The 24,411-nt window shown below is 41.0% G+C and overlaps 1 protein-coding gene across 3 annotated transcripts in view; it reads left to right on the plus strand.

The window, feature by feature from the left end:
* ITPR1 (inositol 1,4,5-trisphosphate receptor type 1) overlaps positions 1 to 24,411 on the plus strand; it is a 327,538-nt gene that overhangs the window by 117,278 nt on the left and 185,849 nt on the right. For all 3 annotated transcript variants that reach the window (XM_032867448.1, XM_032867446.1, XM_032867447.1), the window contains exons 5-11: positions 1,590 to 1,705; positions 11,438 to 11,524; positions 14,076 to 14,234; positions 16,180 to 16,278; positions 17,323 to 17,406; positions 17,516 to 17,662; positions 23,414 to 23,509. In XM_032867448.1, coding sequence (XP_032723339.1) covers positions 1,590 to 1,705; positions 11,438 to 11,524; positions 14,076 to 14,234; positions 16,180 to 16,278; positions 17,323 to 17,406; positions 17,516 to 17,662; positions 23,414 to 23,509 — 788 coding nt within the window. The remainder of the gene's footprint in view (positions 1 to 1,589; positions 1,706 to 11,437; positions 11,525 to 14,075; positions 14,235 to 16,179; positions 16,279 to 17,322; positions 17,407 to 17,515; positions 17,663 to 23,413; positions 23,510 to 24,411) is intronic.

Consider the following 24,411-nt stretch of genomic DNA (forward strand, 5'->3'; position numbering starts at 1 on the left):
AGAAACAGTGATTGGGATTAGAGCAAAGCCATTGTGTCTACCTACTTAATAGCAAATGAATTTTTGTTGCTTTGAGAGAATTATTTGGTGTAAACTATAATTATGTATTTTCCTATTTGAGGTCCTTTAAGAGAATCTGTTTCAGTGAACAGATAAGAATAAGTGTGTGGTTATTAGATTGAATATCCTTGAGAAGTTTGTTCTGAAATATTTTAGGGTATACTTTTTCCAAACCTAGGTTTTCATTCCAGAGTTACTAATTTTACTCTATAAAAGTTAACCTCTTGAAAACCTAATTAATGTCAAAATGTAAACTTCTCAGGGAATAGTGTCAATTTTTTGTGTTAGTTTTTTAGAGCAACTATTTCTAAACTTTTTTGGTGGCATGTCCCTATCAAAAATTTGACAAGTATATCCCTAAACTATGTCTATGTATATATTTGAAAGTTCTGAATATCTGTTACTATACTAATATATTGTATATATTATAAAAACAAGCAGGAAAGAGAACATTCGTGAAAATATTAAGATTAAACAGTATTGTATCCTATCAGGATTATCCTATTATGATTATCCTGCTGGGAGGCCCAGAGGTGCTGTAGGGTTAGGCTCATCATTAGAGACAATGCTTCAAATGGTTTTATTAGGTTTATTATCTAGGCAATATCAAATTTCCTTTTTTTGGATCATCATTATTTTCCCCGTCTAGTGGCTCACAAAGGGAATGCATCAAGAGTTGATTATGCCTTTGTCTTACTTGCTCAGTTTGCATTACCATTATCTTTGCTGGTTGGACTTCTTTGCAGAAATACTTTGAAGCCAGTAGTCTGATGTGAGGGCCAGTTCTACCTACTCTCTAAGACAGTATATGGAGTTGTATGAGTCCAGGCACACCCACATGGAAGCACATCGTGACGCACTGACACTGAGGGGAAAGGGCTTGTGCTGTTTTGCTGTTTCTCTCCAAGCCCCAGATATTTTATTTCTGCCCCTGAGAATCATTTTGTATATGGTACTGAAGAGACCACTGCCCTAAGAGGTCCGTATAAAAAAGCTTCTCTAGTGTTTATTTCTAAGTAGGTTCCATGCCCAGTGTGGAGCCCAACATAGAGCATGAACTCACAACTCTGAGATCAAGACCTGAGCTGAATTCATGAGTTGGAGGCTTAACCCACTGAACCACCTAGGTGCCCCTTCTGTAGTTTTTTTTTTTTTTTTTTAATGTAGTTGGATTGAAGAGAGTTGTATTTGCATTCAAAAATGCTTGTGTTGTTGCATATGACTAGGGTGTCTGTTCTCCTGTCTGTCCATCACAAAGGAAAGGAGATAACTATGGGGTAGCTTTAAGAACCCCAGACTCTGAGTCCTAGCTCTGCCACTAACTGGCTATGAGACAGCAGCTAATGAATTGACTGACTTTCTGAAAGCCTCAGTTTCCTCACCTGGCACCTCACATTGTGCTGGCATAGATTAAAGGTCAGAGGAGAAGTTCCTAAAAGGGCCTTGTAACTTTATACTTAAGAGAATGTTTTTTCATAGGTTGGATGCATATACTTCCTCAAAAACATTCTTATTTGTTTCACTTCTAGATTGCCTCTTTAAGCTATGTCCTATGAATCGCTACTCTGCCCAGAAGCAGTTCTGGAAAGCTGCCAAGCCAGGGGCCAACAGCACAACAGATGCCGTATTGCTCAACAAATTGCACGTATGTATTGCGAGGGACCTGTCTGAGACAAGGGTCTTAGGAACGGCCACTTGGGTTGTGTCTGAAGTGGATTAGCTTTGCAACCCTCCAGCTCTGGGCACAGGCTTTCCTATGTTCTTTGATAAAGGGAGCTGACTCTAAGGAGAGATGGGTCATAGTCACCCTTGAGTTCATATTCACCCTGGGATCCCTTGAGAGGCACTGTTTTCTTAGGCATTCCCTTCCGGGGATAACTCTAGCTACGGTACTGGTTATGAGCACAAGCTCTGGAAGCAAACTCACTCAGTGCTCATCTTGGGAAGGTTAATCGGCTCTTTGGGGCTTTCGTTACCTGCTTATAAAATGGGAATAGGAATAATATCCACATCAAGAATTATTGTGAGAATTATATGAAATGACACATGAAAGGCACATGAACAGTGCCTGCAACATACAATAAGTGCTTAATAAATTTTATCACTGTTTTATCTTGACTGCTAGTTGGCATATAAGCTTATTCCACCGCTGATGTGCTCTGTGACCATGAGCAAGTTTTTGAGCCTCTCTGAGTGTATTTCTCTGTCAGTAAAACACTGACATCGTTTTCTAGTGTCTAGTATCTCGATGGCCTAATTCTTCTGTGAGGCTAATTTGTGTGGAACTACTTGGAGATGTTTAGAAGAAGGACATGACATATACCCAATGTAGTAGTATTAAAATTGCAACCCATTCACTGTCCCCCTTTCTTGCTTTATTTTTCTCAGTGTCATTTATCATAATCTTTCTAATGTATTTTATCAGCTGGCTACCCCCCACTCATGTCAACAGACTACTTGCAGGCACGGATTTGTGTCAGGTACACTGCTGTACACTGCTGTGTCTCTCATGCCTACAAGACATAGTGGGCACTCAGATACTTGCTACCAGAATGAAAAATAAAGGTCTCTTTTGAGACTTAGTGATGATAGTTAAAGACACAGTGTATCTGTGAGCCCCATGGAGCTTACCCGGTCAACTGTCACACTGGCTCCCCTTGAGTAATACGCGGCAAAGTCACGACCAGCTGCATTTGGTAAAGGAAGGCTCACATGGAGGGCCTCATTGATCCCATGCACACTCTGTTGGATGGGGGTTAGGTGCTCTAGGTCTGATGAAAAGACCTGGTTCCTAACCTCAGTGAGCTTGTGCAGGGTGAGAACACACCGGCAGTCACCGCCATTATACTTATAATGAAATAATGTTTTCTGAGCCTTCTGAACTGCATGTACTCTGCTCCAGTAGCTTTATTTCATTTCATTTTTTTTGAGCACCATAGTCTCTTAACAATTTTGCTACCTTTGTGCTTTCGGTTTGTCAATTTAGAACATTCTTCTCCTGATTCTTCCTAAGTGAAGACTTTTGCCTCCTTCATATCTCTGTTGAAGCGTTATCTCAGCGAGGTCTCTCCTCATCTCCTTATCTCATTGATGCCCTGCTGGCTTTCCTCCACTGCAACACAGTCTCTGTTTTTCTCAGCACTGATGATAGTCTGCAATTATATTTAGTACTTCCCTTAATTATCCTCTTTCATTCATTAGAATAGCAGCCCCACAAGATGAAAAGGAATGGCTGGCTTGTTCACCGCTATGTCCCCCGTGCCTGTGATAGTATCTGGCACATAGTAGATGCTCAAGAAATATTTGTTGATTGAAGGAACACTGTGCTAGGTAATCAGGATAAAACTGTGACAGTGTCTGAACCCTCTGGGAGCTCAAGAGTTAATAAGGAATAAAGAGGTGGTGACAAGACAGTATGGCAAGTACTATTACAGGTGATCCTAAAAGCACCTGGGAAGTTGTGGGAATACCTAGAAGGAGCACCCAAATCCATCTCTGTGAATAAGTATGAGTAGTCAGGGAGGGCTTCCTGGAGGAAAAAGAAGTGCCAAGCCTCAGTCTGAGGAATCTGTGGGAGTCAGAGGTCAGGAGAAGAAGAGAGAACAGAAACAAATAGTTTGCTTTGAATACTTCAGGAATTGTGTCATTATTTTCATGATTTTAGGGCAGACATTCTCAACCTCAGTAGACTCCCTCTTAGTAGAAAATACTGTGTAACTCTATAAACAGGAAATAACATTCATACATAATACAACCTCTGAAGACACCACATTTTTAAAAAATGAATTATAAAGAAGAAATAAGAGGAAAGTAATAAATCTTATAATTGTGTGCTTTAGTTAATGCTTGGGCAGGATTACTCAAGGGGACTTAAGGAAGTAAATGCTCACTCCTATTTGTATAAACTCTGAATGAGGCAGCCAAAGACTATGACTCAGGTAGGTGTGTAGTACTGCCACTAAAAAGCAATTTTTTTGGTAAGTAATTTTCCAAAATGGTCAGATCTTGGTAGTGTTACCAAGAATGCAAAGGACATTCCTCCCTTTATTGAACAGCACTTGCATTTTGGGTAAATGTGTTAGTGGTAATTAAACCCTATCAAACTATGCTTTGTGTTGATACGTAAAGTGGAGTTAGGAGCTAGACCCAGAAATTGCAGACAGCCTTTTAACCCATGTAAATGTCAGTCAGACATGCAATTGTACAGGATGAATGATGCTTTGTCCTTAGACAGGATTGTACCACGCATCTCGGGGAATCTAGCATCCCTGGCTTCTGTGCACTGAATATCAGTAGCAACCCCCACTTCCCCCAAACATTGTGATGACCCAGGATCCTCCTGACATTTGTGCTGGGATTGTGGCAATCTAGTTGAATGGTTTGGGCAAGACTGTTTAATTTTGCACATCTCTCTCAGTAGCTGTTGAGTGCTTATGCCTGTGGGGTTATCTTGGAAGAAGTACATCTTTCGTAGTTTGGACTTTTCTTTTTCTGATATGAAAATCATTCTGTTCTATCAGATCTTATTAGTACCTCTCAAAAACCTTCCTTTTCCTATGCTTTTTACAGCAGAAGTTGGAAATTCAGATTCCTCTTGACCATGCAGGAAGCCAACTGGAATAAAAGGAACTTGGTGGGCCTGGTTGCTAAGTGGAGTGTGCATGTGTGTGGGTCCAGAGCGGGGCAGTTCCATGCCCCTGCTGTTGGTGCATGGGGACATGGGCCCAGAGCTGCTGCCACATCTTACACTTTTTCAAGAGAAGCTAAAAATTCATGCTTTCTATCTAATATCTCAATTTTTCAAAAGACGTTGGCGCCTACCTAATTCAATTAAAGGTTAAAGCATCCATTCAGTACAATAATGTCTCGAGCTGGATGGGGTTCTTTAGCCACCCGTTTGCAACCTGTAATGAACTGTTTTTCCTTTCAATGAAAGTTCCTTTCAGGGCTCCTTCTCATGAATGAACTGTGAAAAAACCTGCATATTTGAAAAAAAAATGCAATCTTGAAGGTGATCAAGAACTCTGAACACATTTGAAAAGAAAGAAAGAAAGCAAAAGAAAGAAAATGAAATAGCTCTTTCATGCTGTTGGTTCTTTAAAACATTTTTTAAAAAGGAAACTGGTACTTTCCCCCGAATTAGGGTTGCTGATGTGACTTGGATGTTGACTTCGTGCATTTCCTACTTTGCTGCTTATTTGGACTTTTTTTTCCCCTCTAGTGTCTGGAAGGCGTGTACGTGTTTTAGTGCAGTCATTAAAATGTTGTATTTTGGGCAGCTGCCTACTTTTCCGGGTTGATGGCAAGTCTCCAGTGGGTTTTCATTTTTATTTTTGTCAACTACTGTGCAGCACCCCAATCAAAGGTCAGATAATTTTAAATTAATGCCATTTAAGGAATTAGTTGTCTAGACCACTTGACTTCCTCTTCACTAGGATAAGCAACATATAAACAGCGTTCTGAGGGAGAATGACATCTAGTGGCTGGTTACTGTGTGTTCATTCCCTCTGCAGGGCTAATTGGATTGTGACTCTTCTCGTCATGATTTCTCAAAAGTCTTTTGGCAAAATGAGCTTCTCCCACCCACAAATCAAATAATGTGTTCAAAGGCTTTGACTACTGTTTGCTGACAGCATTTTGACCCACACTGTTTTGGTTCTGAGAAACTATCAATTACATTAAGTCATAGTCTTGACAAACTAGGAAAAGCCAGAGGAGTGATGAGTCTCTTGTCTCCTGAAGTTTGGGTCCTATATTGCTTGTTTTCAGAAGCCTTAATTCCATATTGTATTACACATTGTAGAGCTTATTGACCTTAAATAACCTTTCTACATGTTCCAGTGACCTTTCTGTAGTAATTGAAGAATGGTTTCTCTGTTTTTCTGACATAAGCTAACAGGTAGCTATGATAAGATTGACCTTCATGTCACTTAGGGAGCATGGTAATATCCAGGGTGAACCATGGTGATAGAGACCATAGCATTAAGTGTGATTTTTTTCCTTGGAAATTCAACCCAGTGTTTAAGGGAGAAGAGCAACAGGTGTTTAAATTACAAGGTTTTAAATTTTGAAAACATAACACACTTAAGATGAATTTTAAAAATCCAGGCTATCTGTCACAGAGGTATGATGAGGTTTTTGAAGAAATAATACACATGAGTATTACAGAAAAAGAATTTCAAATTATATGAGTAAGAAAAGGAAAAAAAAATACAATCCCTAAATCTTACTCCTCAAATATAGTCTTGGTTTATATTTGGCAACCCCCACCGCTGTATATTCCTGTATTTCTACATTTTGAAGTATCAATGGGAACATACGGCTGTATTCTCTTTCTTTAACTCACTTTTTTTCACTTAATATAAGAATAAGAATCTTTTTATTTTCCTGTTTAGTGGCCACATGGCCACTTTCTCTGTTGTATGTCAACACTGTGATTTTACATAGTCAGTCCTTGTGGGGTGGGCGGTATTCACAATCCTGGCAGTTTTTACAGGACTGAAACTAGCTGTTATGGACCTGTTTGTATGCAAGATTATCTTTTGAGGAGAAATTTCTGTAAACAAAATTGCCAAATCGAAGTGGCGCCCATTGAAAATCCTTGAGAGACGTGGCCAGATAATCCTTCAGAAAGATTTGTCAGTTCACCGTTTCACAGCATGGGCCATTCCTTAGAATGTACTTGAGGGGTTTAACAGACCAAGTTGTGTTCTGTTCAAGGGCAAAACAACCTCAATCAGTGGGCCCAGGCGTAGTTAGTACCTGACTCCCTTTTTATTGATCTGCGCCTCACCTATTGAAACACAAAAATCATGAAGATGGTTTTGTCTAAGGCTGGAATTTGGCTTTGTGGAGGAAGTTATCTAAGGAACGATGGGTGAATTCAAGTGAACACATTTGGCATTTATGTATTTAGTAAAAAGTAAAATGAATTGGAGAGTTTTCTCCTTAAGCAAAGTACACTTATGCTTATAGGAAAAGTGAAGTCTTCAAATAGTCCATGAGGTTGATGCATTGAATGTTCTTTTTTTTTTTTTTTTTTTTTAAGATTTTGTTTATTGATTTGACAGAGAGAGATCACAAGTAGACAGAGAGGCAGGCAGAGAGAGAGGGAAGCAGGCTCCCTGCTGAGCAGAGAACCCGATACGGGACTCGATCCCAGGACCCTGAGATCATGACCTGAGCCGAAGGCAGCAGCTTAACCCACTGAGCCACCCAGGCGCCCGATGCATTGAATGTTCTTATATATGGTTATATAGGCTTGGTTATCATTAAATCTTTCAACAGTATTTCCGATGAGACAGTCAGCATTTTAAGAGAGGTTCTTAGGTATTTGTTCTCTAACGTTTTCTAATTTTACCTTTTATATCTTTTTAAACAAATACTCTTTAATATGTAGAGCTGGTGGTATTTAATTTTTAATATGGACTATATGCCTTCTTGATGACTGACTTGATGTTTCTTTTTAGACATGACAGCAAACACTGAGTTGCCACATTTGTACTTCATTTACGTGTAACTAGGAACTTAATATTTTAGATGAGTGCTTCTTAAACTGAGGCCACTGGAAATTGGGAGTAAGAGGAATGCCCATGAGAGTTTTTTCTCTTAAACTGTAACCTTTATATCATTTATTTATTTATTTATTTTTAAAGATTTATTTATTTTAAAGAGAGGCAAAGGAAGAGGGACAGAGACTCTCAAGCAGACTCCTGGCTGAGCACAGAGCCTGACACCGGGCTCAGTCTCACAACCCTGAGATTGTGACCTGAGCTAAAGTCAGGAGCCAGTGGCTTAACTGACAGCCACCTAGGTGCCTTTATATCATTAAGTCCAAGAAACACTGCCTTGTGAATTACTAAAGATGAGTCCTTTCAGTAGGAGGTTTTGAGTATAGGAAAACCTATATTTGTTGGAAAACGTTGTGTCTTATTTTATTGAATGTATGATTTTTCCCACTTGGACATTTTTTTCTTTCTTGAATGTTCTGTCCATATTAACAGAGACAGCTACTTAGCAGAAAGAACAAATGCCTCTCTAAGAAGTCTAAACCTTCCTTCCAAGTGCATTTAGTCCAGTGTTGTGTTTGGGAAACTACCTGTAGAATGTGTGGGGTACTCCAGAGATCTCTGGAGGGGTGCAGCACAGGCATGAAACTAGGGAGAACAGAAGGTGGGAGGAAATGTAGGGAGGGTGTGGATAGAGGGGAAGGGAGAGCTAAGCTCGGTGCTGAGGGCAGTTCAGATGCCTAGGATGGTCATGTTGTCCATCCTGGTATTATTTCTGGATGTGTCTTGAACCCAGTGGATTTTTATCCTTGGGTAACTGAGAGAAGCAAACTGGTACCTGATTCCAGGAGAAAGAGGGAGGGACGTCTCTGAATAGACCGTTGTTTTACAGGGCTGAGACAGATGGGAGAAACTTAACCGTGATTGGCACTAACATAGGGAGGTCATTCCATCCTGTAACGTGGTTTCTTTTTGGTTTAGGATTGCTTTCTGCAGCTTATTTTTGTCAGAAGATGTACCTTCCTAAAAATACCTACACTGAAGGTAGAGATGGAGCAGATGCTGAATTTGAAGGAAATGGAAATACTCTTTTACCACCCAGACACCCAGTTCACCAGTGGAAGTTCTCATCATTAGAACATTAGAACATTTCTTAACTTTAGTGATGTAGTATAATAATGTTAGAATTTATTGAATGCCTATTAAATATCAGGCAAACATTTCCTCTGATCTCCCTTGCGTTGTCCCCATTTTGTGAACAAGAATGCTGAGTTGGGCTTGGGAAGATTAAGTAACTTGGCCAAGATGGTAAAGCTGGTATGTGGTGGAACCAGGCCCAAGCCCAGAAGGTCCTATAAGAATGCAGACCGTTCTTAGGAAAGAGACCCATTTTCCCATTGGCATCTGGGGACATCTGGCCTCAAGGAGAGGGAAACTCTGGGAAGAGAACAATGGGAACTATTCTGAAACGCACAACGGGTCACCAGGGTTTTATTATCCATCAGATTAGATACTGATTTCTTCCTGCTAATTTATTCCTGTTTGACCCAGTCTAGGTTTGGGGGACAGAGCTTAGAACAACAGTGTCTTTATTGCCTAGGACAAAGCTAGTTCCCCTTCAGCTTTGTTATAATATGATAACAGTACTTTCTGAGGTGTACAAGTAAATGAATAAAAATGCCTGTTCCAGTTGATGGCCCTGGCAGACTCTTCTGGAACCCTATCTTCAGCTTTCCCAGGTTCCCGAGCATGCCAAATTTGGACTAGTAATGACTGCTGGGCCCTTTTGTACCTATAGATTTGCAGTTAATCCAAATGTGGGTTTGAGGATTATCCCTGCTACTTAATAGATGTGATTTTAAAAAAAAATATCCAACATCATTATATTTTATTGATTTTTAAATTAAAGCATAGTTGGCACACAATGTTAAATTAGTTTCAGGTGTAAAAGTAGTGACTGGGCACGTTCATAGGTTATTCTATGCTCACCGGAAGTGTAGCTACCATCGGTCACCGTATAACACCATCACAGCATCATTGACTCTCTTCGCTATGCAGTGCCTTTCATCCCCATGGCTTATTTATTCCATAACTGGAAGCCTATACCTCCCACTCCACTCCAAAGGTGTTTGCCCCCTCCCTTCTAGCACCTACCAGTTTGTTGTCCTTATATACTGGTCTGTTTCTGCTTTTTTGTTTGTCCATTTCTTTTTTTTTTTTTTTTTAAGATTTTATTTATTTATTTGACAGAGAGATCACAAGTAGACAGAGAAGCAGGCAGAGAGAGAGAGAGAGAGAGAGAGAGAGAGAGAGAGAAGCAGGCTCCCTGCTGAGCAGAGAGCCCGACGCGGGACTCGATCCCAGGACCCTGAGATCATGACCTGAGCCTAAGGCAGCGGCTTAACCCACTGAGCCACCCAGGCGCCCCCATTTCTTTTTTTTTAAATGTGGGGCTCGAACTCACGGTCCTGAGATTGTGACTTGAGCTGAGATCAAGAGTTGTATGCTTAGCTGAAAGAGCTACCCAGACGCCCCTTGCTGGTTGATTTGTTTTCTTTTTTAGGTTCCACATGTAAGTGAAATCATTAGGTATTTGTCTTTGTCTGACTTCTTTCACTTAGCATAATACCCTCAGGTTCATCCATGTTGTCACAAATGGCAAGATTTCATTCTTTTTAATGGCTGAGTAATACTCCTTTTTGTGTGTGTGTGTGTGTGTGTATACATGTGTGCTCACATAGCACAGTACAGATGTGGTTTTTTTTTTTTTTTAAGATTTTATCTATTTATTAGAGAGAGAGAGCATGAGCAGGGGGCAAAACAGGCAGAGGGCAAAGGAGAAGTAGGCTCCCTGTTGAGCAAGGAGCCCCATGCAGGACTTGATCCTAGGACCCTGAGATCATGACCTGAGCTGAAGTAAGACCTTAACCAACTGAGCCACCCAAGTACGCCAAAATAAGACATTATTAAGCAAATTTTAAATATACACAGAGGTAGATATTATTAACAAATTCCTTGTGTACCTACCATCCAACTAATTACAGTGTTGAGTAAATCTTTTAATCTCTGAGTCTGTTTTTTCTTTTTAAAATGGTGATAACAACCCCCCCTCAAGGAACTAATATAAAAATTAAATAAATGGGGTACCGGGGTGGCTCAGTGGGTTAAAGCCTCTGCCTTCAGCTCAGGTCATGATCCCAGGGTCCTGGGATCGAGCCCTGTATTGGGCTCTCTGCTCAGCGGGGAGCCTGCTTCCCCCTCCCTATCTCTACCTGCTTCTGGGCCTATTTGTGATCTCTGTCTGTCGAATAAATAAATAAAATCTTAAAAAAATTAAAATTAAATAAATTACAATAATGTCTAATAATAATAAGCAGCATTCCATTGAAAGCTGCAGTGACCAGGCGCTATGGGTACATGAGAGTATAGGTACTATTTTTATCCTTATTTTACGAAAGTAGAAACTAAGGCTCATGAATTTTCCAGAACAGAGAACCAAAAATCACCCAAAATCAGCATTTAAATTCAGTTTTATTTTATTCCAAAACATTAAAAGAGGACTTTTACAAATCATAAAAGGGTTATGCAAATTTTCTCCCACCCCTACCCTATTTTCCTCAAAAATACATAAGCTTTTGATGTAATCTTAACCTAAGCAGATGTCTATGAATGCCTGAAAGAAAAAAAAAAATTTTTTTTTAAAAAGCCAAGAAGACCGGATGGCTTCCTGAACCCCTTGCTCATTTTGCTTACGTATTTGCTTATTTCTGCATTTCTCGTATGAACTGGTGACACGGGTTTTGCATCACTGTGGAGAAACACAAGCCATTGTTTTCTCTTTGTGACCAGTCTTCCTTCTCCATGTACAGCATGCTGCAGACTTGGAAAAGAAGCAAAATGAGACAGAAAACAGGAAATTGCTGGGGACCGTAATCCAATATGGCAACGTGATCCAGGTAGGTCATGGCCACTCTTCTCTTCTGGAGCTGGAGTGTTACAAAGAGCAAAGCTGAAAAATAAACACAGAAGATTGGTTTGGACAGCTTTCTAACAGGGCTCCCATGGAGACAGCCAGTCTGGTGCAAAAGGTCTAGCATTTCTTCTTGTATGTGTTGGATTCTTGGGCTTTTGAGTTGGCCCTCTCTCAGTGCAAGAAGATGCTACTCTGCCCTGTGGTTGGTAATTTAAGTGGGAAGTTCCCTATCTGGAAATGAGCCTGATGGCTGTACTTTTGTTTCACTTGCCTTCCTTGAACGTTCTCTCTATTGGGTAAAAATTGGCTTCCCTATAACTTTTTTTTTTTTTTCTCCTATAACTTTTATCTGTTGGTTCAAGTGCTGGTCATGGGGCAATCACTGCAATTCAGTACCTGCAGGTAGAATATTTGATGACAGGTTTCATGTCTTGTCTCACAGGTTGTGAGGTTCACTTGTTTATCCCTTGTGCCTTTAAAGTTGGCATGGGGTTAAATCACACTTTAGGAAATAGCTATTGTGGGGTTTGCTAAGAAAATCTATCTGGGTCTATCCTTGCAGAAAATAGTGTGAGAGGAGGTCCAGTGCCAAATGTAGCCTTTTCCTTTTTTTCTAAGATTTTATTTATGTATTTATTTTAGAGAGAGAGCTGGTGCCTGCATGAGTGGGGGTGGGCGGAGGGGAGGAGCAGAGGGGGAAGGACAGGGAGGGGATAGAATCTCAAGCAGACTCCCCACTGAGTTCGGAACCCAATCAGAGGCTCCATCTAGAGACCCTGATACTGACCTGAGCCAAAACCCAAGTCCAAGGCTTTACTGGCTGAGCCACCCAGGTACCCCTGTAGCCTTTTTCTACTTACATAGTTGCCAGATCATTTTGATAGAGACACAAAGGGTAATAGTTACCAACTTTTGAAGACCTGACCCATCTGGTTATCCTCCATTATTTACCTTTTGGAAAGATAGCACTTACCATTTAAACTTGACTGGTTACAAAGGAATTCTTTCCCATTGTTATTTGTGTTAGATAGCAGTGATAATCTAGAGCATGGGAAAAGTAGAATTGCCACATTGGTAATAGCAACCTTTTATGTTTAAATGGGTTATTATTATTTGGCCTTTTGCAATAATAAAGTAGCTTTAAAATCTGTGTGAAGATACGTCCTGCCAGTCCCACTCGAGCATCCTTTCAAGTTCTGTCCAACTGAGAAAGGACACAAGGGGCCAGGTGGGTCCAGAGTTCAGTATCTGCTTTATTACTGGGTCAGACCAGTGCCTTCAAATTCTGGACTCCCTCCTGTGGTTAGATCAGAGAATATGGCTTGAACTGAAGATGGAAGGTAGGCACAGGGGCTAAGAATATAAACTCTCCCATGTATTCCAATTCAGATTTTGTGACTTAATAACTATGAGATTTGGGGCAAGAAATGTTCCCATGCCTCAGTTTGCTCATTAGCAAAATGGGAATAATAATGGTTCTAGTTTTCTAGAATGATTGATAGGTACCTGTCCCAGAGTAGGCTCTGAAAATATTTTAGCTGATATTACTTATTATTACTTCTCTGAACCCTGGATCTTGGGATCCATCTCCATCTCTATGTAATGTCAGTTTATAAACCAACTGAGTTCAGCACCTGGACAGCTATATGGAGGATTAGGGGCCACTCACCAGGGTAATGATAAGACTTAAGAGGGCGTTGCCTTACACTTGTGTATAATGACCAAGGCATGCCAGGGACTCACAAATCAGACCCATGACCCGAACAGCATTGATAGAATGCTGTTGAATTGATAGAAGAATGTGGACCTCCTAGGAATGTTCTAGAAAGTGTACCTATTAACATGTGAAAAAGGGATATTGGCAGTTGGCAATGCAGTTCCATACTGATCTTAATATTTCTCCAGGATTTGGGCAATCTTTCATCTACCCTTCCATCTTCTCTTATAGCCTGTTAATTTGGGAGGCATTAATCAGCACTTCCTGGTGTAGACCTACTATGAGACAAGTTGTTTCCCATTTAGATCTTTGGTTTTCCCAAGAATCAAGAATAAAGTGTTTAGCAGTTGGAGGTGGAAATTTATAGCAGCCATGTTATTCCACATGAAATGACTACCTCCTTATAGGGTCATCTCTTCAAGTATTTCTTGTGCTCAAAAGTGCCTTCCCTCAGCTTCATATTCAGGTCAGCAGTATTCAGATTGCAGTTCCTCAGCTTCTTTACATGGGATTAGGCTCCTACTTGTTAAAAGATGGTGTGCTCTTCCTTGCTGATGGTGCACTTGACCTGAACAATTTCCGTCTTGTTCATGGCCATGTTGGGGATGGGGAATAAAATATTTCTTCTTCCCTCTACTTCTTCCTTTGCTCTTCCTTATTTTCCAGGTATTCCCTGCCTCAGACACGTTGACAATTTTCTAACTTTAATGTTAGCTCAGGGGTAGAAGGAATGTTTGAAACATATTTTGTGACTGAAGACATCACAGAGATTCAGAGACCTGCTGACACTCACCTTATTTCCTCTATGGGTTTTCAGCTCCTGCATTTGAAAAGTAATAAATACCTAACTGTGAATAAGAGGCTTCCGGCTCTGCTGGAGAAGAACGCCATGAGAGTGACTTTGGATGAGGCGGGAAATGAAGGGTCCTGGTTTTATATTCAGCCGTTTTACAAGCTGCGATCCATCGGAGATAGCGTAAGTGCAAATTCCCAGCCTGGGGAGTGCCCCATGCCAAGTCTCCAGCCCTAACTGTATATAAAAGTCAATGGGGAGAATTTTATAGTTGGAACCAGAGGCTCATCCTGGATGAAGAGAAGGGAGTCACTATGGAAACCAATGTTTGGGAAACAGGGAAATTTGGAGAGAAGTGTGACCTAAATACAGTAGCTGTGTTTTTCCTACTGAGTTTCTGAAAAAATTGGATGAATAGCCCATTACCTCAGTAACTTTGCCATGAAAACAGCTATCCTATATAAATGTCCTGGGCAGTGTCCCTGTCATTCTAGATCACTAGTGGAATGGAAACGCCTCTCTATTTTGGAAATACAGTTAGTAGAAAAGGAGAAGAGAAGATAACTAGATACAGTAGGAAGGGAGAATGGATTTTAGGATGAAGCTTCAGTTGTTCCTTTATCGGTAAGCTGGAAGATTCTCCATCCCGTGTCAGTGACTGGGGTTGGTCCTCAGCTGGCTCCTCTGCTTGGGGTATAAAGCCACCAAAATACTTGTCCATGTGACTCAGAGCATTCTGGTTGTTGTCAGCTGCATTAGTACGTCACTTTGTGGGCATCAACTTGACAACAAGTATGTTTAAATGCTATTAAGCTGTTTTTCTGACCTTGTTAAGATTTGACAATAGTAGCTTCTTACAAACACAAAATGTGTTCCTTAAACAGTTTGAAATCTGGTCAAAATGCTCAGCTAGCTTTAATCTCAAACTGAGTTTTGCCATTTTTCATATTGCTATTTAAGTTTGCAAGCTTTGGGCAGTGAAGCATTCGTTTATATGCTGGGGTATGTATTACGTTATAGGCTGTATCCCAGAAGCAGGTAGAAACAGACCATACCTTCCCAGATTAGGTATGCAGTAAATATTGATCCTCAACTGAGGAGAGAAGAACAAGTCCAGTAAAGCTTAGTTTTCACCATAGGTTTTGGTTTTTTTGAGGTCCATATCTATATCTATCTATCTATCTATCTATCTATATTTGTGTGTGTGTGTGTGTGTGTGTGTGTGTATTTGGAGTTAGGGAAAATTTAGTTGTATGCCCTCCCCAAATGTAGCAAACTGAAAATAGATGAGTTTTACCTCTTAGGAAGCCATCAATTTGGTTTTGCTTCCCTCTACCCTCACAATAAAAGAGCAAGGTGCTTTGTCCTGAATTTCATACTTGGCAAATCCTTGGCTTTCTTTAAACTTATCTGTTTAGTTGTGCCTTAGTTGAGAAGGTATGATGGCATGGAAAGGTTGATTATCCTTTGTAGGATAGTGTTTTACAAACGAGTGTTGATCTGTTTGTGGACTCCCATCGGTGGCTTGTGACTATTGGCTTGTGGCTTGTGACTATCATTTTAGAAAGTGGAGAATAGATAGTATCAGGCTGTCCTAAACATAATGAGGATAACTATTGTTTTAGGGAGGTAACTTCTGTTTTAGGTAAATATAGATATGTATATCTATATATGTACGCACACATACATATATACACACACACACATCTGTGCACATAAGTAGATATGAACTGGAATATAATAGAGCTGCATTTCTTATTGTGGCTTGTACCAAAAAAGTATGAAAGTCATTACTTTAGATATAGACAATTATAGCTTTATTCATTTAAAAATAGACTTCCTTCAGGCAATGTTCTGCTTCTATTCCTAATACTCTGAGCTTTTTTTATAGATCTCTGTTAACGTAGGAAAGAGGGGATATTGACAGTTGGCAGTGGTGTCCCATGCTGGTCTTGGTATTTCTCCAGGGACTGGACGGGGATTGTGGGACTTCACTGCTCGGCCTGTGTTTGGCTGTAATGGGTGAGGATATGCCATATCCAAGGGTGTGGTCTAAACATCCCCACCTGCTCTCCACAAGGACGTTAGACCCTTTTTTGAAAAGCTCTGTTGGTCTCTTCCTTTCCAGGTGGTCATTGGTGACAAGGTTGTACTGAACCCCGTCAATGCTGGCCAGCCCCTACATGCCAGCAGCCATCAGCTGGTGGATAACCCAGGCTGCAACGAGGTAAGGGAAAGCACGTGATGGCTTGCGGGCAAGGAGAGGCCGCAGGAGCAGGGCTCCTTGGGGCCACAGCATGTGCATGATGAAAGTGACTTTATTAGTGACTTGGGGCAGCATACCTGTTCTGGAGGGGAGTAACCAAGACCCAGAATCAGGGTTGGGGGAGGGCTGATAGCTCCCCTAGGACTCTGTTTACTAAGCCTCCTATAATTGGGAGATTGTTGCCTAATTTGTTAAGCCAGAGAAGGGCCTCTTCTTCACATTTTTCTGGCTAGATGGGCACATTTTTCCAGTTTGTTTGCCTTGGATGAATGTCTTTGGCTGCTTATTCTGATGGGTGTGCTACAGGCCATCGGTGGCCCGGCAACTGGGATTTGTTGACTTTGGCAAAACATCTCCTTGGCCTCAAATTTGGCAATTCCAGGACCAAAGGACAGTAACTTGATTGTGACATAAATATTTGTCTATGGGTCAAGATCACAAGATCTTGTCTGCGTTTCCAGGCTAGTTACTGTACATGTCCCCAATCTCCCTCTGCACTAGTTTTCCTGTCTGAAATAGGTGTGATGGTCCTTACCACTTTTCAGCGTGTTGCTGAGGACTGAACGTAGTTGTGAATATTAGTGCTTCGCCCAGTGCCTGGCATGTGTTTAGTGTACCAGCGGTGGCTGCTGCCACCAGTGTTTATCATTCACATTTTAGAATGTGTTCACTGCAGTCTTTGCACCTGTATGTTTCTCGGTCCTTGTTTCTACTGAGCTTTTACTTTTTGGCTGCAGAGCAGGAGAGTTGCAGAAGAAAGGCTGTGAAGAAGGCACCCTTAGTCATTTTGAGCATACATGATGCTGGGCATAAATGCACCCTTTATTACCCAACACGTCTGCCAGGCCAGTTAAATTTGCAGTTCCTGTGATCTTAATGGTATGAATTGGTAGGATTTTGGAGCGGAAGCACAGCCCTGCCTCTTAGGCAGTAATGAGGAGTTTTTGGGCCGGAAAACAATTGTGGGGAGGGACGTGTGAAAAAATAACTGTATTTGTTTTTCAGGTCAATTCTGTCAACTGCAATACAAGCTGGAAAATAGTCCTTTTCATGAAATGGAGTGACAACAAAGATGACATCCTGAAGGGGGTGAGTTTGGTACTTCCCAGGCTGGCTGCACTTGGCTCTACGTGGGGCAGTAGCTAAGTTCTCTGGTAAGATTCATGGTCTTTAAACCCTCCATGTGCTGACTTTTTAGGGTGATGTGGTAAGGCTGTTCCATGCAGAGCAGGAGAAGTTTCTTACCTGCGATGAGCACAGGAAGAAACAGCATGTCTTCCTGAGAACCACTGGCCGGCAGTCGGCCACATCTGCCACGAGTTCAAAAGCCCTGTGGGAAGTGGAGGTAAGGGGTGGAACTAGAGAGGGAGAGAGAACATTCGGGGGTCTGTGAAGTGCTTAAGCTCACCTCTTTCCAAAAATGGGTTGGGATGACAGATGAATAAGCACATCGTGCCACATCCGGAGGATGTTGGGTGCACTTGTGGGGAAAAATGATGTCGACTTGGGAAGCAAACTCTCAAGTGAAGCTGGAATTTTCTTACTCTCACTGTCGAATCATCGTTCTCCTTCCATGTCTTCCTCGACTGTGCTCATATGTCCCAACAATATGTAATTGAGTGTCTATTCTGCAGGGTACATCAGTGACTCATGTCAGGGGTGGGATAGAGAGAGAGACATCCAGATCACTGCATGGCGAAGTGGCCAGAGACACTCTCCTCATGCTCTGGGGATGGAGGTGAGGGAGGGAGAAGTTCAGGTTGAGTGAAGGACGTGGCATCTGAGCTGGTACGGAACAAGATAGCGTGTATTTCTGAAGGCAGAGATGTGTCGAGCATTGGTCACCTCATGTCAGATGGTGGCATGCAGTTGGGACTGTGAGGCAGCAATGAGGTAAGACTCAGCATCCCAGTTCAGTGGGGAGCAGAGGATGGGCACGGAAGGGAAACAGCAACTGGGCTTGGAGACTGGAGCCTGAAGGGCCCCTATCCAAGCTATGCGGAGTTTGGATTTAAGTCATAGGTGGGAGGGGCGTTTGGAGAGGAGTTTTGAGCAGGGGAGTAAAGTATTCAGTGCGCTCCTTACGGAGATAAAGGCTTCTGCTACTTGAGGAGATAAATGATTCTGCATGTCATTTATTGAGAGGAGGTGGAAAGAGACTAGAATGGTGGGACCCCCAGACAATGGCATGAGTGCTTGGTGACAGAGGTGATGAGAGCTTGAGCCGCAGGACTTAGCCTCTCCCCGAAGCCCTTCTCTCTGTGTAACTGCAGCTGTTAGGGTACATGCATTTCTTTGTCTTGGCCTGCCTCCTCTCTTCTTCCTCCCTTGCTCTAATGGTTTCATGTTTTTATTGAGGTATAGCAGACACAAAGTGCCCAGGTCAAAAGTATACAAGTTGATGAGTTTTTACATATACACACAGTCACATGACCAGCACCCAACCAGGAAGTAGAAGATTAGAAGCAACTGGAAGGCTCCCTTGAACTTCTTTCCAGCACTATCTTTCTTTCCTCCTAGAGAAGTTGCCAGTGATTGGGCTTCCGTCTTCCATCTCCACCGTTAGGTGTTCTCTATTCTTGAACTTGGTATAAATGGAGTCAGAGAGTGTATAATCTTTATTGGGTCTTTTTTTCTACTCAGCATGATTATTTTGAGGTTCATTCATGTTGTTGCACATGTCAGTAGTTCATTCCTTTCTGTTGGTGAGGAATGTTTCACCATGAGGTACACCGTAATTTGTCTCTTCACCTGTGGATGGACCTTTGAGTTGATCCCAACATTTGGCTGTTAGAACAGCTTTGGAGGGCATTACAAATGTGGGCAAGTCTCTTCATAGTTGTGAACTTTCATTTCTCTTGGCTGACTATCTAGAAATGGAACAGCCGGATCATATGGTGGGTGTATGTTTAAAAAAAAAAAACAACTACTGAACTATTTCCAAAAGTGTTCATATCATCTAATGTTCCTCCCAGCAGGGTATGGGAGTTCTAGTTCTTCCGCATCATCACCAACACTTGGTATGGTTCGTCCTTTCCATGCTAGCCATTTTAGTAGGTGCATCATGGGATTTCTTAGTGCTTTTAATCTGCATTTCCTTGATGGTTAATGATAGCATTTTTTCATGTCTTTATCTGCCATCAGTGTATTATCTTCAGGGAAGTGTCTTTTGTAATATTTTGCCCATTTAAAAAATTGTCTTACATTTCTTTTAACATGAATGTTGCAGTACTTAGGTTTATCTTGACTATTGCATAGAATAATTTCTACAGTTTTCATAAAGAAAGGACTCTGCATCAAGTTTTCACTTTCTGCCTTCTTCTTACTCTTTTTCTCCTTCTCTCCACACCCAGAGCACTTGTTGGGAATTTTTTAGTCAGTGCCTACATAGAGACCCTGTCAGTCCTGTTAGATTAGAAACCCCTTGTGAGCTAGACCTTTGTCATTGTTCACTGATGTCACCGCTGTACTCAGCACAGCCAAAATGGTCTTTCAGAACTACTTTTCATGTGATTTGGATACTATTGCCAAAAACCAAAAAACCCAAAATCAAAAAAACTTCTCAAGTGAATTTAAAGTAGTAAGTAGAAACTAAGAGAAAACTGAAAATACAGGAAAAAAGGAAGAAGTAATCCATCATTTCATTAACTTAATGTACCCATTTCATTGGAGCTGTTTGTTCTGTGAGCAGGTTATTTTGCACAGTTGACATCACTTTGTCAAGTGATGACAAACATTTTTGCTCTTGCTTTAACATGTTGTCGTAACTCCCCCACCCAAAACCAAGTCCGAGCCCTGCAGAAGTCACCAAGGCTGACTTGAGTAAACTTACAAGCAGGTACCACCATGTCTTACTCATTTCTAAATTGGTAGAAATGAGTTAAAGATCACAAGTTTTTGTGGAGGGTGATTAAGGTCTGGACTTCTAAAACTTCAGATACTTAATTCAGAAATCCATTTCAGAACATCTTCTCCCTCTCTTTTCTTCTGAGAAGAAACAGCTGTCTAATTCTTATTCCCTAAAAAATTATTTCCTGCTGTTTTTTCCCTGCATATCCTAGGAAAACATTGAGGCTCTCCCCCCCTTTTTTGTCTCCCCCTTAATATTTTTCTTGCAGAGTCTGGAATCGTTAGTGCTTCTTTAAAAAAAAGGAAGCCAATACCATGTATAGCATTTCCTGTACCTGTTAGTGACCAATTCTCTTGCTCTCATTTGAAAATGAGGAAACATATTTCACCTTCATTTTAAAAATGTCTTTTTTTTTTTTTTTTTTTTTTAAATAATAGCTTCACTGAGCCACAACTCCTGCATTTAAAGTGTACAATTTAATGGTTTGACCTAGGTCTGTAGAGTTTGGCCACCATCGCCACAGTGAAGTTTAGAACATGTTCATTACTCCAAGAGGAGCCCTGTATCCCTAATGATCACGCCTTGTTTCTCCTCAAACCACTCCCCTCCTGGCAATCAGTGTCTTCTCTCTATAGAATTATCTATGCTGGACATTTCCTGTAAGTGGTATACTACACTATGTGACCCTTTGAATCGGACTTCTTTCACTTCTTTCAGAGTGTTTTCAAAGTTCAGCCGTTTTGCCACGTGTATCAATACTTCATTCCTTTTTATTGCCAAATAATATTCCATTGTATGGATACACCATACTTTCTTACTTGATGGCATTTGAATTGTTTCTGCTTCTGGGCTCTTCTGAATAATGCTTCTGTGAACATTCACCTACTAAGTTTTTGTGAGGATACAGGTTTTTCAGTTCTCTTAGGGGTGGAATTGTGGGTCCTGTGGTAACGCTGTTTAACTTTCTGAGGAACTGCCAGAGTGCACTAGTTGATACTCCCACTGTGGTATATTAAGGTTTCAGTTTCTCCACATGGCCTTTGTTTATGAAGGATATTTTTGTTGGATGCAGAATTCTAAGTAGACAGTTTTTTTCTTTCTGTACTTAAAAGTTGCGCATCCCTTGTCATCTTGTGTGCATTGTTTCTGATGTAAATTCAGTGGTTTCTTACCTTTGCTCTCTGTATATAGTGTTTTCTTTTTTTTCCTGGCTGCTTTTTTAAGAAAATTTTTTATTTTATTATGTTATGTTGGTCACCAGACAGTATGGCATTAGTTTTTGATGTGTGTATAACACGCAGTGCTCCATGCAATCCGTGCCCTCCTTTAATACCCACCACCAGGCTCACCCATTTCTCTTCTAAAAACCTCAGTTTGTTTCCCGGAGTCCACAGTCTCTCATGGTTCTTCCCCCCTCTGATTTCTCCCGCTTCATTTTTCCCTTCCTTCTCCTAATGTCCTCCATGCTATTCCTGGCTACTTTTAAGATTTTTCTTGATATTTCTGATTTACATTAATCTAATTATGATTTGCCTTGGTTGTGTGTGTGTGTGTGTGTGTGTGTGTGTGTAGGTATGTATGTGTGTGTGTTTTCCTGCTTTGAGTTCATTGAGTTTCTTGAATCTGTATGTATGTATCAAAATGGTAAAATTTGGGTTCATTCTGCCTCAGATATGTTTCCTGCCCCCACCAACCCACACAGAAATGCTGGATCATTTGATATTGTCTGACAGGTTGCTGAGTTTGTGGGTCACATTCTCCTGCTTCTCATCTGTCCAGTGCTTCATGATTATATGCTGAACATTGTGGTGCTACTTTATGGAGTATCTGTATTCTGTTACCTTCCTTTAAAGAATTTTGAGTTCTGTTTTGTCACACAGTAATGTTACTTGTGTATCAGATTGATGCTTTGGAGGCTTATTTTAAAGCTTTGCTAAGTCAAGTGTGCTACAGTCTTTTCTCTTTTTAGGGCTGGCTTGGCCCCATCACTAAGGTGTAATTCTTCTGACATTTTATAGAATGCCCAAGGTGTTCCATGGAATCTGTCAGAACATCTCCCAGCCCCAAATGAGCAATGAGAACATTGGACTCACAGCTTTCCTATCATTCTTCATTGGGCCTTGTGTGGTCTCCCCTTACACATATGCAATTTGGTATTCAACCAAAAGCTCAAGGAGGCTCCTGTGTAGTTGTCTGGAGCTTTTTCTCTGGGTAGCTCTGTATTCTGGCCCCATAAATTGCTGCTGCTTTAGTCTCCCTAAATTCTGATGTATCTCCTCAACTCAGATCGGTGTCTTCTGCTTGGCTTCTTCTTCCCAGTGCTACCGTCCAGAGAGGACCCTTAAGGCAGAAAGCTGGAATAATCATGAAGATCACTTTGTTTGTTTCCCTTTTCTCAGAGATCACAGTTGTGTACTGCCTGTTGTATAACATCAGAACACAGTTGTTTCCTGTATTTTATGCAGTTTTCTAGTTATCTGTAGCAAGTTCATGTATTTTGTGCAGTGTTTAATTGTTCATGGCACCGACTGCCAGTGCCAATTATTCCATCATGACCAGAAGTTGAACTTACATGTATTTTTATGGTAAATTGGCCCAGGTTCTGTGAGTTTCAAGTTCAGAGCACTGGCTTATCTGTGTGTTTCAGCCCGTGAATACAAGTACAGAATTCTTTCGGTTTCCTCTGAAATTTAGTTTTATTTGTCATGCCTTTTATGGATGCATTGTAGAATCTTTTTTTTTTTTTTAAAGATTATTTATTTATTTATTTGACAAGCAGAGATTACAAGTAGGCAGAGAGGCAGGCAGAGAGAGAGAGAGAGGAGGAAGCAGGCTTCCCGCTGAGCAGAGAGCCCGATGCAGGGCTCGATCCCAGGACCCTGGGATCATGACCTGAGCCGAAGGCAGAGGCTTTAACCCACTGAGCCACCCAGGCGCCCCGCATTGTAGAATCTTAACTTCTACTTAATTATGATTAAAGCAAATAATCTGAAAGCCATGCAACTTTTTGCTATAACCATTTCATATGAACTGGGAGACTATTTCTTCTTTGGAGAAAAATAACACTTCCGTATGTTTGCGCTCTGACATTACATGTGATACTTGCAGTGGCTTTGTTGGAAGATACTCATTTTTTTCAGCTAGTAAATGTCATTCCTGAACTATGACTTAGAAGTGAAGTCTCGGTGCTGTCTTCCTATGGGTTGACATTTTTTCCACTCCTGGTAATCATTCCTCCTCTTGTAGGTAGTTCAACATGACCCATGTCGGGGCGGAGCAGGATATTGGAACAGCCTCTTCCGTTTCAAGCATCTTGCTACAGGGCATTACTTAGCAGCAGAGGTAAGTAACAGCCTCTGTGTCTTTCTCTTTCAAGGCTGACACGTTCCTTTTTTTTCATTTACCTGTGGCCATTGGGAAGTTAGATGCTCAGTCACCTTGCCTTTCCTTCGGCTTTTCTGTTTCTGCCTGCCTCATTTCTCTGCTTATAGATGAGAAAAGGTAAAGATGATTAACACATTTTAGTACTTCACAGGGATTTGATCAAGATGTGGGGAGAAAATAAGTTAGGAAATAATACTGACATGGGAATGCAATGTACAGCATGATGACTGTAGTTAATTATATTGTATATTTGAAAGTTGCTAAGAGAGTAGATTAAAAAAAAAAAAAAAGGAAAGAATGCTTCTCTGGGATTTAGGATTATAAAATTTTTGCTCTTGTGTTTTGGTCTCCCCACGTCTTATCTACCCGCTCTGCTCCTAACATGAATGTTCAAGACTCAGCTGTAGTGAAGCATGGTTGTAAAGCTGGAAGCATTAAGACACATAAAGAATTAGACAACTTTACCAAGTATTCTGGTTTTCAGAACACTGCTGGAATACACAGGGTCTTATCTTTACTTGCAGGAATGCCAAAAATCAAAGACATTAACTTTTCCTTAAATGTCTGTGAAGGGTTTTTGAGGAAAGGCAAGACTCAATACTGAACAGGAGGAATTGACTTTTTAATTTTTGTGCTCAATTAAGGAGCCATCATACTGTGTGGCAGATGCTGAGTTTTACTCTGATCTGCTGGAAGATGTACGATACATATTTATATCAGATTCTTGTCGTACATCAAAAGATACCTCCCGTTGGTCCGGTTCCACTGTGGGACAGCTCAGAGATCTTCAGGGTGATTCAGTATTGCTTCTGCTGCTGACCGCAAAGAAGGCTGAATTGAAATGTACTGAGCCCCTCATC

This window comes from Lontra canadensis, unplaced genomic scaffold (assembly GCF_010015895.1).
Source record: "Lontra canadensis isolate GAN:19392208 unplaced genomic scaffold, GSC_riverotter_1.0 scaffold34, whole genome shotgun sequence".
NCBI lineage: Eukaryota > Metazoa > Chordata > Mammalia > Carnivora > Mustelidae > Lontra > Lontra canadensis.